Genomic DNA, 14,090 nt, shown 5'->3' with positions numbered 1-14,090 from the left:
GGCTCCTTTTGGGAGTCCTTGGTGGCAAGGGATTAAAGTGGGATTTCCTAATCTGCAGGGGCAAGATCATCCTTTAAGGAATGACTCCTTTGGGACGGGGTCAGGGACAGGGGGTTGCTGTGAAGATGTTGGTGGGTGCCGTAAACTCTATTCACTTGCTTTTAATCCACTAACAACTGGCCCCAACTGCCCCACACTTTTCCTCCACAATCTCTTTCCCTCTTCTGGCCTTTTATTTTACCCCCCCCCCCTACAACCTTCACCGATTCACCATCCACCTCTGGCAGGATAGTTCTGTTTGTTTGTTTGTCCCAATAGCTTTTCTCCATGGTAACAGACAAGACTCTTCTAGAATGAAAGCGGGCTGACCATAGATATATATAAAGGGTAGATGTCTCGTCCGCGTCATAACTTGCTCAATTTTCAACCGATTTTGAAACGGTTTGGTTTGTTATCAATGTCAATCAATGTTTTTTTTTTGAGAATAGAAGTATGCAGTGGCATAACGACATCTCTGACATTGATAACAAACCAAACCGTTTCAAAATCGGTTGAAAATTGAGCAAGTTATGGTCATTTAAAAAGTACATGTAGAATCAACACAATGTTATGGGTGAGCGAGTTGACTGTAGCAAGATGGCCGCCATGTGCGGACGTTCTAGACTCCGCCGTAAGACATCTAGTCTTTATATATATCTATGGGGCTGACCACCACCTCCCACCACACACACATTCCATTGCTAGGTTACACACACCTCTCAATCTGACACTGGAATTCCTTTTCTCTTGTTTTTTTTCTTGTCATCGTGGGGTTTTAGACGCCAACGAGTGTGACATGGATCCTTGCGTCAACTCCAACTCCTGCCGCAACCTGATTGGTAGCTACTTCTGCGAGTGCCTTCCCGGTTGGATGGGCCAGAACTGTGACACAAGTAAGTATCAGGAACCACTGCTTGTAGGTGTTGTGATGGCAGCTCAGAGAATGCAGGCTTTGGTTCCAGCCTCGCTCCTACAGCACCTTATCTATTAAGGTGGCTCATCTTACACAGAGGCCAAGCAATAATTATTTCTAGAGCCATCGGCTACTGTTCTGGGGTGTACTAGCAGCAAGCACACAATATTGTAATTCTGAGACCCAAGGTTAGACCGGCTGACTGTAAATCAACTCTTTTCAAACAGGGAGTGACTTGTGTGTGGGGGGAGGGGGCAGTGTTTTTCATGGCAGCTCCACGTAAAGGTTAAGGCTATCGTTCATCTTCAGGGCCTGGCCAAGCCCTTGAGTGTTTTATGGACCAGGGGAGTGGTCAGTGTGGAAATGGCCTAGTGCAGAAGAAGAGGGGAAAACAATTACTTAGTAAAAGAACAACACACTTTTATCGCAAGTCATTAGGTCTGCTTGCACAGCCGGCCGACGATAACGTTAAGATAACGTCTGCCCACAACAATCGTGTGAAGGCTTGGCTAACCAAGGCAGCGTGAATCACTGTGCTTTTCCCACCCATTCTTAACAAGCTTATCTGGAGGAAAGCTCACAGGAAATCTTGACAAGAGTTCTTATCAGGGCCATGCCTTAGTGGAGTCAAATGGTGTACATAATGTTTTTTTTATAAAAAATAAGTGATGCCCCCTTTTTTAGACAAACATTTTATCATTTTAATTATTACAATGTGAATTATAATGTTACTCTACCATCAGATGTCAACAACTGCCAGGGCCAATGTCAGAATGGTGGAACCTGTAAGGTAAGTGTTTCTGTTTGATCAGATTGATAGAAAGTTTTTAATGTTTTTTTTTTTACCCCTTTCTGTCTTCATTCTTTGTAGACGTTTTAAAAATGGCATATGCTGACACATGCTCTAAGAGCACAGACACAAGTATCTGTGTGTGTTAGATAGAGAGACAGAGACAAGGGATGTGGATAGACGGAAGGCTTCCATACAATAGATCAGATTACCATAAACATTCTTGTCCCCTGCCAGGAAAAATACATCTTTTCAATTGCAGTTGTGTGTGTGTGTCCCACTCACAATGGTTTGTTTTTTATAACACCCATTCCACCCACCCTCACCGCCGATTTCTTTCTCTCTGTCTCCCTTTCTGTCTTTGTCTCTCTCTCTCTCTGTCTCCCTCTCTTTCTTGCAGGACGTGGTGAACGGGTACAGATGCGTGTGTCCGCCAGGCTTTGGTAGCGAGCACTGTGAGAAGGACATCGACCAATGTGCCAGTGGCCCCTGTTTGAATGGTGGCCGTTGCCAGGATGACACAAATGGCTTCCATTGCCTATGTCCATCAGGTTTCTATGGCCAACTATGTCAGGTGAGCAGTCATCAGACCACTCCCACCACCAAGGACTCTCCACGGTGGGTAGACGTTTCCCAAATAACAGATTTAGAGAATCAAATGTTTCCTCACATCAAAACATCCGTACCTGTTTTTAGATCAAGGCTCTGCCTCATCAGGGAAGGCAGAATCTTCCCAAGTCATGGATACAAGTTTAGATAAGTGCTTACCCATAGAGTTAATGGTTAATGGGAGGATGTGGGAGGTGAGGTAATCGGATATTTTAATCTGTTACAGGGCAGCCTCTCAAACTCTTAATCTCTTGGCCATGATCTGTTTTCATACCCTCCTCAATGTTTTCGCTATTGTTTCCCTTCACTCACCTTTCTCTCTTCTCGCCAGCCCCTCCGCTGTAATGTACTCGCACCCGTGTCTCACTCAGGGATCGATGCAATACGAAACCATGGCTTTGTCACGCTTGTTAGCACTTGGATGCACAACGAACAAACTTTTATCTGCCAAATCTAACCCCCCCCCCCCCCCCCTTAAAACCTTACCATTTGTTGAGATTTGGCTTTTGGTTCTTGAGCTGGTTTCCATGGTAATGTGTAGAGCAGTGATGCCGGTACTAAGTAATGCGTTACTCTAATCTGACCACTTTTTTCAGTAACGAGTAATCTAACGCGTTACTATTTCCAAACCAGTAATCAGATTAAAGTTACTTGTCCAAGTCACTGTGCGTTACTATTTTGTCATTAATAGTAAAATATATATTTGATTTCTTCTTGCGTCTCTGGGAGTTAAGCCTATGCGACAATTAAGTCACATTTTCAGCACGAGGGTCACGTCACGTGTATATACATAGACCTACCACTCAGCGACACAAACAACAATGTAGCAGGAGAGAGAGAGATGTGCATTTTCAAGTTGGAAATACAATCACTATTTTGAGTATTTGTCAACTAAAGATGGAAATATCAAGGTTCGTTGTACACTCTGTGCTGGTGGCGACAAAGTGCTATCAAGCTACAAAAACACGACGTCAAATTTGAAGAAACATTTGGAGTCGCAGCACTGCACAGTCAAACTTATAGAGCCAGTTGTCAATAGGTGTGTTCGACTTCATGCAGCACCGGCGGCGCCGACAGCCGGCTGCAGCCGGCTGCCTTGAAGTTGAGAATGCCATTGGCTGCTTCAAGTCAGCCTGGCTGCAGGCGACGCCGGCGCTGCATGAAGTCGAACGCACCTATTTTTATGTTGAGGCGGCGGGGGTGTTGTCGGCAGCTGCTGAATGTAACTAATAAAGTAACTTGTAATCTAACTTAGTTACTTTTAAAATCAAGTAACTTACATTTAGTCATTTAGCAGACGCTCTTATCCAGAGCGACTTGTACGTACAGGGACATTCCCCCTGAGGCAAGTAGGGTGCCTTACCCAAGGACACAACGTCATTTGGCACGGCCGGGAATCGAACTGGCAACCTTCAGATTACTAGCCCGATTCCCTAACCGCTCAGCCACCTGACTCAACTTGTAATGTAACTAAGTTACTTTTTCAAAGTAACTGTGGCAACACTGGTGTAGAGTATTACCATAGGCAATGCCAAATTATAGGTATGCCTGTCCTTACGTTAGTCTAATTGTCATCTTTTTCTTTATCTCACCTTCTCAGCTGGATATCGATTACTGCATGCCAAGCCTGTGTCAAAATGGTGCCCAGTGTTTCAATCTGGCAACAGATTACTTCTGCAAATGTCCTGAAGACTACGAGGGCAAGAACTGTTCTCACCTTAAGGACCATTGTCGCACCACCCCCTGCAAAGGTTTATATTGCATTCTGCTATTTTCTTTTTCTTATTATTTTGGTATTCACAGTGTTGCAAGGAGTCGACTAAGCATTTCTTAGGCTAACTGGTTAAGCTAACTGGCTAGGCTAACACTAATAAAAGCTAACCCTTGTAGATCTTCAATCTGAGGACACTTATTTTATAGCCAACTGTAAATAGGAAAAGGAGGCTTATGTAGCCGGAAGAGATGTAAATTAATCTCGCTAACTCAAGGCCATTGTGCTGAGTGTGTGTCATCCCATTGTTGTTTGGAGGCCTAGCATTAGCGAGCCACACCACAAACCCATTTTCTGCCTTCTCCCCCAGGGCCTTGTTACCATGGGAAGGGTTAAGATTTGGTTTCATGTTTTTAATCCTGACAGTGCCAAACTCCTTTTTGACAAGGACACTCCCTTCAAACATCACCTTCTGACAGAATGCCTAAGCTTCTGAAAATGTTCCCTCCTCCCGCCTTTGTTCACCTCTTGAAAATGGCCCAGAAAAAAAGCTGCCAAGTTCAGTGTGTTTTCTTCCTGGTAGATTCTCTGTTGACCCCCCTTGGTGATTAGTAGCATGGAAGGTGTGTGTGTGTGTGTGTGTGTTTTAGAGGCTTCAACCTTTGATTAGTGCAAGAACTAACCCATACAGACATAAAAAAACGAGTGAAAATGTGTGTTTTGGGATTTTCTCATTTTCATTGCTTTATCAGAAATAAATGCGAACCAAATAATCTGAAATATACGTCTGCTCACATGGAACACATCAGGATTACCGTTACCGCCTTTTAATAGCACTAATCGTTTCCTGCGCCCTGCTGCTCCTTCCTCTGCAGTGATTGACAGCTGCACAGTTGCTGTGGCGTCCAACAGCACCCTGGGAGGGGTACGTCTCATTTCATCCAATGTGTGCGGTCCCCACGGGCGCTGCCGGAGCCAGGCTGGTGGCCAGTTCAGCTGCGTGTGCCAAGAAGGATTCACAGGCGCCTACTGCCACGAGAGTAAGTTACACCTGTGTTTAATCCAGAAATGGATATTCATGTGAATGGTCGAGGATAAATGGGTGGAAAATTGTGCCATTTGCAAGAGATAAGAGGGGTTTTCCCCCCCAAAAGAAAAAGAGATATATGAGGGCAATGAGGTGTTTTGAAGGACTGTAAAGTCCCTCTGGTGGCACTGGCAGGCCTTAATACTGATTGTCCGTGTGTGTGTGTGCTTTCTCAAACCAAAGTAGGCCAAAAGTCAGTCACACAAGCATCTCAGAAGCAGTCATAACAACTACTGACTAATGACCTCTTCCCTGTCGCGACACATCACAAAACATACTGTGTGGAATGTCCGGTAGCTCCATCCAAACCGGTGACGCTTATCTTCGACACATTCTTAAGAGAGACCCTGGGTTTTGAGTGGAGACCCCCCCCCAGCAATACTTTAGGCATCAGTAGCCCCGCTCCATTTGATTGATGTGAGGGTAGCTGACTAGCAGCCTAGCTTGTAGAAAGTCACGCGAACCAGCCTGTCAGTAAGCAGGGGTTATCAGTTTTGATGGAGGGGAGGGGCAGGCCCCAGGCAAGGCCTATCCTGTCTCAAGCCAGGGGTAAGATTAATCACCCTCCCTAGCCTTCACAGGCCAATGGGAGGCGGGGGACGGGGACGGGGGGCTAGAAGTTGTTAAATGAGTCCCCCCCCACTGCACTACCACCGCCAGGAAGTCTGGTTGTTCATGCTCTTCCTACTCCTCTCCCTCCCCACCCACCCACCTTGCTCTGCTTTGTTTTTGAGTGACACCAAGGAAAATAAGGCATTCTGGGGGAGTTTATGTGCTTAGTTGTTTGACCTGAGATGGTCAAAGTACAGTATACGAGGCTCGAGGGGAAAATGCTTCAAGTCAACTGAAAGGCAGTGTTCTTACTCCTTAAATGGGGTAGAGCTAGGCTGTGAAACCCTTGTTCCTGGAGAGCTACAGCCCTGTACGTCAGCCCTAATTGTAGCTAACCTGATTCAGCTCATCATCCAGGTCATTACTGAAAGTGTGTGTGCCTGAACATTGTTCCTGGACTATGGACAACCCGAAACTCCTAGGGAACAACCTAGGGATTGACAGGCTCTAAGAGTTTGTGGTGGTTTGCATGCTTCTATTGCATGCTTTGAATGTGCATGTTGTCATAATTAATTTTCTTTCTCCCTCCCTCTCGCTCTGCCTGTTACTTTGTTTTCCTCTCTATCCCTATTTCTTGTTCTCCCTCTCCCTCCCTCCCCATCTCTCTCATTCTGTCTTTGTGTCTTTATCCCAGATATAAATGACTGTGAGAGCGGGCCATGTCAGAACGGGGGAACATGTATCGACAAAGTCAGCCTGTATCAGTGCATCTGTGCGGAGGGCTGGGAGGGACCCAACTGTGAGAACAGTAAGTTCTCCCAGTGTCTTGGTTCTGGGGGGTCTGTCTCCCACTTTCTATTCAGTTTCCTTTTTTAGAAATCACCATAATGTACAGTATACAACATGTCTTTTATAAATGTTTTTACACTTTATGAACTGACTTCCATGTATTTCCCCACACTGTATTACATGTCTCACAATTAGCCTTATAGTGTATCTAAACACAAATATATATATTTATTTGTATTATAATTTGTTAAAACCCTATAGTTAATATATACAGTTAAATGTATCAATCTTGCTCTTGGGGGGGGGGGGGGGATACAGATGAATGCCCTTCTAAAACTGGTCTAACCTGGGGGTCTTTCAAGATGCCCTGCAGGCTGTCAGAAGTGTTCATGTTCAATCCCCCTTCTCCCTTGCTCAGACATTGATGATTGCAGCAAGAGCCCCTGCCACAACTGTGGCACGTGCCGAGACTTGGTGAATGACTTCTACTGCGAGTGTCAGAACGGGTGGAAGGGAAAAACCTGCCACTCTAGTAAGCAACTAATACACAAGGTTTCCTTCCACAAGATGTGTGTTTAGCCCGGGGGTGGGATTTGGTGGGGAGGTGGGTTCCAGTGTAAATTGTGTTTGGGACAATTCAAATGTTGGTGGTCGTGCAAGTGCTTGAGTTGCGCGTGTGTGTGTGATGTTGTGGCGCATGTGCGTGCTTGTCGCCATATGTGCGTCTGCTGTGTTCACAAAGGCAGAGATGGCACAGGTTTAGAGGGCAGGCTTTAAGACTATGACTGACCCAAAAGTGAGCTTGACTGCCGCATGTTAGCTAGCTATCGCTAACACAAGCCTGCTGTTTACCCAGGGGAAAGTCAGTGTGACGAGGTGACGTGTAACAACGGCGGAACATGCTACGACGAAGGGGATGCCTTCAAATGCATGTGTGCAGCTGGATGGGAGGGGGCCACCTGTAATATAGGTGAGTTTAGCAACCAGCCCTCACCAAGATATACACCATCAAACCTTTACATGGCAACACCTTAGCTTACACATTCACAGTAGTAATTTTCTGTGCACATTTCAGTATGACAATTCTAATTCCATTGTGGTTTTCTGCACTTTGTTTTCAGAGTTTATTTCAGATTTTTTCACATGCTAGCCTGTTGGTTAAAGGTTCTGTTTGCCAGCTAACATGATGGCTAAAGGTTATGTTTGTCTCCCTAGCGAAGAACAGCAGCTGCCTACCCAGTCCCTGTGAGAATGGGGGCACCTGCGTGGTCAAAAGAGACTCCTTCACTTGTGTCTGCAAGGAGGGGTGGGAGGGCTTGACCTGCAAGCAAAGTGAGTGGCAGTGTGGGAGGAACAAATGTGTTTTAATAGACATAGTTTCTTTTTATATATTTATTTATTTTTAAAGTGATCATTTGATTTTTTGCTCGCTTTCACCTAAAACCCACCTACAAATAATTTTTTGAGTGTATCTGAACCTCCCAAATGTGTGTCTCACCTTTTTTATTTGTCCTTTTACAGATTCCAACGATTGCAATCCCCACCCTTGGTAAGTCAATCCCAAACCAAGTTAGCCTCAGTAAACACATCTCTCCTTAGGAATGTCCCACTGCTGATAAAACACACACTCCCACATACACACATTGAAACGTGCACACATACACACAGTTCTCATATACTGACATGTACACAGTCAACAATAGGCGGAATCACATGTTTGACTTAAGACTTTAGGTGGCCATCATGACTTTTATTTCCCCATTCTGCTTCTACCATACAGCAGCCTAACGATAACAACATGACTACAATTTACACGTATACACGTATTTAACTGTGATGACTTGATACATTCCTTCTTAGATCTTGTTGATTAATTATTATGTGATTGGTTTGGAGATGAACCAATATCTTTTTTTCTTTCTTCCTCCAGCTACAACAGTGGGACTTGTGTGGACGGGGACAACTGGTACCGGTGCGAATGCGCTCCTGGATTCGCCGGACCTGACTGCAGGATTAGTGAGTAATTGACTCTCTCTGTCTCTCTGTCTGTCTCTGTTTCTCTGTCTCTCTCTGTGTCTCTCTCTCTGTTTCTCTGTATCTCTCTGTCTCTCTCTCTCTCTCTTTGTGTCTCTCTTTGTCTCTCTGTCTGTCTCTGTTTCTGTCTCTCTCTCTCTTTGTCTCTCTCATTGTCTGTCTCTTTCTCCGTTTGCTATGCTTAAGCAATGACAAAAGTCAGGGCTAAGCCAGAGCTAGGTCAGGACTTTGTATTAAGGATGCGATGGGTCTACAGGGCAACACAGTGGCTGAGGGCTTATGGTCGATGGGTTTGATGTGTTCATGCTTCAGTAAGCGCTTTGATCCTGTTAAAGGCATAGGTCAACCTAAATCAGATTTGGGTCTAATACCCTAACTATCCCTTTAAAGGGAGCTTTGAGCTAATTTGGTAGTTTTTTTAGTTGTATTGTTTACCACTGATGACATCCCCAACCAGTAAGCAATGGACACCAATGGTTAGCACGCAAACCAGGGCTTATGATACCTAGTGCAGTTATTTCCCTCCTATAGATGGTCATGGAAAATGTGAGCAACTGACCCTGTTAGCCTGCCGCATATTTAGATCTTGATACTGTTGACTACTTGTACTCTCGGACCCCTAATCAGTATTGAGTTAGATTGGGACAAGTTAAAAACAAGTCATTCTTGTTCTCCATCTCTCTCCGGAGTTGCTCACATTTGTCGGTCAGACGAACAGACGGATTTCAGGATGATGGGTCTATGGTAGGTCCATAACTGATTGGGAATCTAACACTTGCTATTCTCGCCTGCATGTGTCCACAGACATCAATGAGTGCCAGTCCTCGCCCTGCGCTTACGGCTCTACATGCGTAGACGAGATCAACGCCTACCGTTGCCTGTGTCCACCCGGCAGAACCGGACACAGGTGCCAAGAAGGTAAGGGCCCAAGCAGCCATCGCTTTCCAGCAGTCCACGCTCCACATGGAGTTAGGAACTACACTTTTTAGGTGCACTACCACCTATGGAGTACAACTATATTGGCAGAGTATAGAAACTAAGCCTTTGAGTAGTAGTTAAGTCTGAGGCAATGTTGACATGGATTCCTTGTTATTTATTTCTGATTTATTTCTATGCCTTGTAGTCACTGGGAGACCATGTGTTGTCAATGGATTGGTGGCTGCTGATGGGACTAAGTGGGATGATGAATGCAACACCTGCCAGTGCAACAATGGGAAGGTGTCTTGTACAAAGGTGTGAAACGTTTTTGCAAGTTGTATTAAACTGAAAGCAGGCTGTGATGCATTTCGAACCTAACCTACAAAGCAGCACAACGTTAAAGTTTTCTTGGTTTTTCAATTTGAGAACAAGATGGTGTGCCTTGTTAACGGACCAAACAGTAAATGGCTTTAAAGGTTACTACAATGGTTTCCCTATAGATCTGGTGCGGCCCCAAGCCATGCAGACTCCATGGTAAAACGCGCGGAGGCGATTGCTCGTCCGGCCAGTCCTGCGTGCCGATCCGCGATGAGCGTTGCTTCATCAAGCCCTGCCCTAACCAGGGGGAGTGCTGGTCCCCCTCTCATCGCTTCCCAGTTCGTGCCGAGTGCCGACCTGATGGCAACTGTGCCAACGTCACATTTACCTTCAACAAGGACATAATGCCACAAGTGAGTTGATAAGAAAACACATTTCAGTCCTAATCTTCCTCGAATGGTCCTGGGGGAGAAAGTAGTTCACACGATGGGTTTCTCAATTGGATCATGAACAATACATTCATTCACTTAGAAAAGACAATAAATGGGCTGAGACGTGGTCTGAAGGGAATCCAACTAATTTGATTAAACAATTTCTACTTTGTGATGAGGGACGAGCCTTTGCTTTGGTTTCCTTTAACTCTTTAACCTCTAACCTTTCTATGTTTGCATGTTCCAGGGCGTTACCGTGGAGCACATCTGCAGTGAGCTGAGGAGCCTGTACGTGGTGAGGAACGTCTCGTCGGAGTACTCTGTCTCCATGACCTGTGAGCCGGCGCTAACCGCCAACAACGAGATTCATGTCACCATCGTAAGTTCACTCTGAATTATCGTGTCGAATTGAATTTGTGTGAGAATTTGTGCTTTTCGTGTTATTAATTTAGCCCAGTAGCTTATGCCAAGTAATGGTGAGGTTATGTTTCCTCATAGTAGGATGATGTGATTTTTAAAGTCAGGAAAAACAAGTAATCCAAGTTTCTCTGATATTTTAAGTCAACAGAAGATCCAAGGAGAGGCAAGTCGCCCATCAAGGAGATCACCGACAAGATCATTGATTTGGTCAGCAAGAGAAATGGCAACAACACTATCATCACGGCCATCGCTGAGGTCCGCGTCCAGAGGAGACAAAGCCACATTCCCAGCGGTAAGAAACATCTTCCTTTCAAGCGCATCTGTTGGTGATTGAACATGGAATTTTCTCCAGCTAGCAGACTTTTCGAGTTTTGCATTTTCAATATAAGTTTCCAATATCAACCCACCATTTGATGACTTTCTACTCCAGGATTGTAATCGACATGTTTTGATAATTGTAACTATTCTCAGACAATATTTTAGTTTTCTCAACCCCTGTATCCCTCTCTTGTCCCAGCAGATTACCTGGTGCCTCTTCTGGTTTCCCTTATGATTGTTATATGGGTCCTGGTCGTGGCTTCTGCAATGCTATGGTGCCTCAAGCGGCGGCGGAAGCAGAGCACCCACACGGGGGTCAACACCCAGGCCATGCCAGTGACCGCCGAGGACAACAATGCCGTCAACAACGTCCGAGAGCAGCTCAACCAGATCAAGAACCCCATAGAGAAGAACACCCCTGGCAGCCTGCCTTCAGGCAAAGACCAACACCACCACCCACACTTCTTTGAGGACAAGAACTCGGTCAACGCCAAGATTCGGACGAACAACTCCGATGTCGGGACGCATTCAGAAGATGAGGAGTCAGAGAAGAGGCTTCAGAAGGCAAGGTTTCCCAGGCAGCCAGCGTACACACTTGTGGACCGAGAGGACAGAAGCCTGCAACACACATCTGGAAAACACCCCAACTGGACAAACAAAAAGGACAACAGGGACTTGGAGTCAGCACAGAGCTTAAACCGATTAGAGTACATCGTATAGCGTAAAGCTGTCTTATTAGACGGTCTCACTGTCTCTAGACAGTTGATACAGGGGACAGTCCATAGTTCATTCGGTTATGTTTTTGAATCAAAAAGATGTTTTTATCTTTCCCTGGTTAATTTATGTTTTGACAAGCAAAGTATGTTTATACTAGCAAATAACAATTGGCTGTGGTTGGCTGGATTTCCAGGTGCTGCAGGTTCACGTCTGAATCAAATCTAGTTCTGAGGCATTGCTTTGTGTAAATGGAGAAAGCAATGTAGGTTAACAAGCAATTATATGTTGTTCTGAAAGCTGTTAATTTTTTTTCTAGTCCCAATAGTATTGTGCAAGCAATATCTATGTAGGATCCTGGCTTGGAACTAGTTCTGTATTTGATAGGCTTGTGCGGTGCCATACTACAGCAAATATCAAAAAGAAAATATTTATTACAATTTTTTGTTTTGGGGCAGGTTGAGTCTGTCAGCAGTTTCTGCCAATATGAAGAATTTAAGTGTCAATGTAGAATGTTGTATAGATTTGTACATATTTTTAATTAATCATTGTGTATATTTGATTTATTAACTTAATAACCAAGAGCCTTAAAATATCATTCCTTTTTTATTTATATTCATTGTTTAGATTTGAAGGTTTGACAGCTTTGTAAGCTTCCAACTTCCTTTTTTTGGGATTGAAATATTGTTTCAGTATGTTTCAGAAATGCCAAAAGTGTTCTTGAAAGAATAGTTTATTTTTTAACAATAGGATGGGCATTTTTGTGCCTGAAAAAAACATTTTGTACATTTAGTTTGTTGTTGGATACCATGTTATGTTAAATGTGCCAGGATGTTTATTGTAAGTACTTAAATATAAATGGGAGCAAGGTGACAGATGACATAGTAATAGAATAATGTTGCTGCTGCAGGGTCCTTATAAGTAAAAAAGAGGCAGACACATTGCTTGCCACTCAAACATTTTTTAAGGGAACAAGCATTTACTTTAAGGTTGATGTCTGCATGTACAGTGTGAGTACACAACAAAGTGTAAAGTATGGGACTCATAAATGTCCTTGAATCCTTTGATTTTTGAAACAAATCAAAAAACCTTATGTTGATGTATTTGCAATTACTATTTGCATTTATTAGCGTAATGGGGATACATTTGAATAAAGTTAATACTTGAAGAGTTGTCCAATAAGAACACTGTAAAACTGTCATGTGACACATTGCCTTCTTTTCATTGGAGATCAAGAGGCTTGAGATGTTTTATTTCAGTAGTTTGCCCTTTTTAAGATCTTTCATAATGGAGGATGAATCAAAACAAATTGTACATTTGATTTTAGCATTACAGAACTTAAGAATAAAGTATTTTGTTTTGAGGATCCTGGCAATAAAGTCTTGTTTTGAAAAGTAATATTTATTAAATATTTTGTACAAAAAAAGAAATACTTTGACTAGTGGTGTTTTCAATGGGGTTTCTTTGGCAAAGATCCGGGTTGTTATGCAAGTCACTTCTAGCCCAGACAACAAGACTAATGATGCGTTTCTCTGAGAAGCCAAACAGAGGTTACTTTGTCTGTGGCCCCCAAACCATCGCTGTCCTCACACACACATCTCCTGAGACATGTGAGAGCATTTAAAAGGGTCCGTACACTGTGGAACCTGCGTGGGAACAAGCCTGTCTTTCTCACAAATAAACAGCATGAGACACTTGCGAAACGAAAAACAAGCAAGCTTTTCTGCTATACTCTGCTAAACTTAAATGGTTCCTTGAACCCAGTGCACTGGGGGCCTATGCTATGCTAGCTTTTATGCTGCAGTTCAAATTAGTAAGACATTATTTATGTGCACTTTTTTGTAATTACGTTTTGGGGTGGCACCATTTATCACAAAAATGGTGGTTGATAAGCAATTCAATATGCTCTCTTGGGCATATGGCCCTGTTTTCATTTGTTTGCTCTGTGTTATTCTTTGGGATGCAGAGATTCCCATGCCAATGTTTCCCCATAATATTTGTAAAACCCAGTCACACTCTACCCTCCACTGCTGTGGTCTCAGCTGACTCCAGAATGTCTGACTTCCTGCCTTCTTTCTTCTACGTCTTTTCACAAATGAGAGTGCTTTCTCTTCCCTATGTAACCCCCCCCCCACACACACACACACACTCCAATATTGTCCTGGTATCTGTGTATATATATCCAAAACCATCCAAACAATTACATGTTTGATAGGAAAGCTGGAGAAATCGTTTCAGGGTTTCAGGTCATGAAATCAATATCAATGTGCTATAACTGCTTCAAAGCACCTCTAAAAATAATTAACCATGGTTGGGACACAACACTGCACTGTGTTGGATGCAAATGTTCTGTTGCTGTATTAATAAACTGCATCCATCTTTCTTGGAAACGTGATTCTGCCTGCCTGTTGAATAACAAAAAACTGCTCTCATACTTGAATGCATAC

General features: G+C 43.8%; 1 protein-coding gene across 2 annotated transcripts in view; it reads left to right on the top strand.

Annotated features, from left to right (window-relative positions):
• LOC134008646 (protein jagged-1b-like) overlaps window positions 1-13,041 on the top strand; it is a 28,155-nt gene extending 15,114 nt beyond the window's left edge. Inside the window, exons 10-26 of one of the 2 annotated variants that reach the window (XM_062448126.1) lie at window positions 819-932; window positions 1,696-1,742; window positions 2,143-2,316; window positions 3,952-4,102; window positions 4,938-5,102; window positions 6,396-6,509; window positions 6,909-7,022; window positions 7,347-7,460; window positions 7,706-7,822; window positions 8,012-8,039; window positions 8,421-8,506; window positions 9,329-9,442; window positions 9,648-9,757; window positions 9,943-10,173; window positions 10,439-10,570; window positions 10,753-10,903; window positions 11,129-13,041. In XM_062448126.1, the coding sequence (XP_062304110.1) occupies window positions 819-932; window positions 1,696-1,742; window positions 2,143-2,316; window positions 3,952-4,102; window positions 4,938-5,102; window positions 6,396-6,509; window positions 6,909-7,022; window positions 7,347-7,460; window positions 7,706-7,822; window positions 8,012-8,039; window positions 8,421-8,506; window positions 9,329-9,442; window positions 9,648-9,757; window positions 9,943-10,173; window positions 10,439-10,570; window positions 10,753-10,903; window positions 11,129-11,649 (2,483 nt within the window). In that variant the 3' untranslated portion in view covers window positions 11,650-13,041. The remainder of the gene's footprint in view (window positions 1-818; window positions 933-1,695; window positions 1,743-2,142; window positions 2,317-3,951; window positions 4,103-4,937; window positions 5,103-6,395; window positions 6,510-6,908; window positions 7,023-7,346; window positions 7,461-7,705; window positions 7,823-8,011; window positions 8,040-8,420; window positions 8,507-9,328; window positions 9,443-9,647; window positions 9,758-9,942; window positions 10,174-10,438; window positions 10,571-10,752; window positions 10,904-11,128) is intronic. The other variant, XM_062448127.1, reaches the window with a different exon arrangement.
• Window positions 13,042-14,090: the final 1,049 nt, after the last annotated feature.

Source organism: Osmerus eperlanus, chromosome 22, assembly GCF_963692335.1.
Source record: "Osmerus eperlanus chromosome 22, fOsmEpe2.1, whole genome shotgun sequence".
NCBI lineage: Eukaryota > Metazoa > Chordata > Actinopteri > Osmeriformes > Osmeridae > Osmerus > Osmerus eperlanus.
The sequence above is the reverse complement of the archived record's forward strand: the minus strand, read 5'-3'. Positions and strand labels throughout refer to the sequence as shown.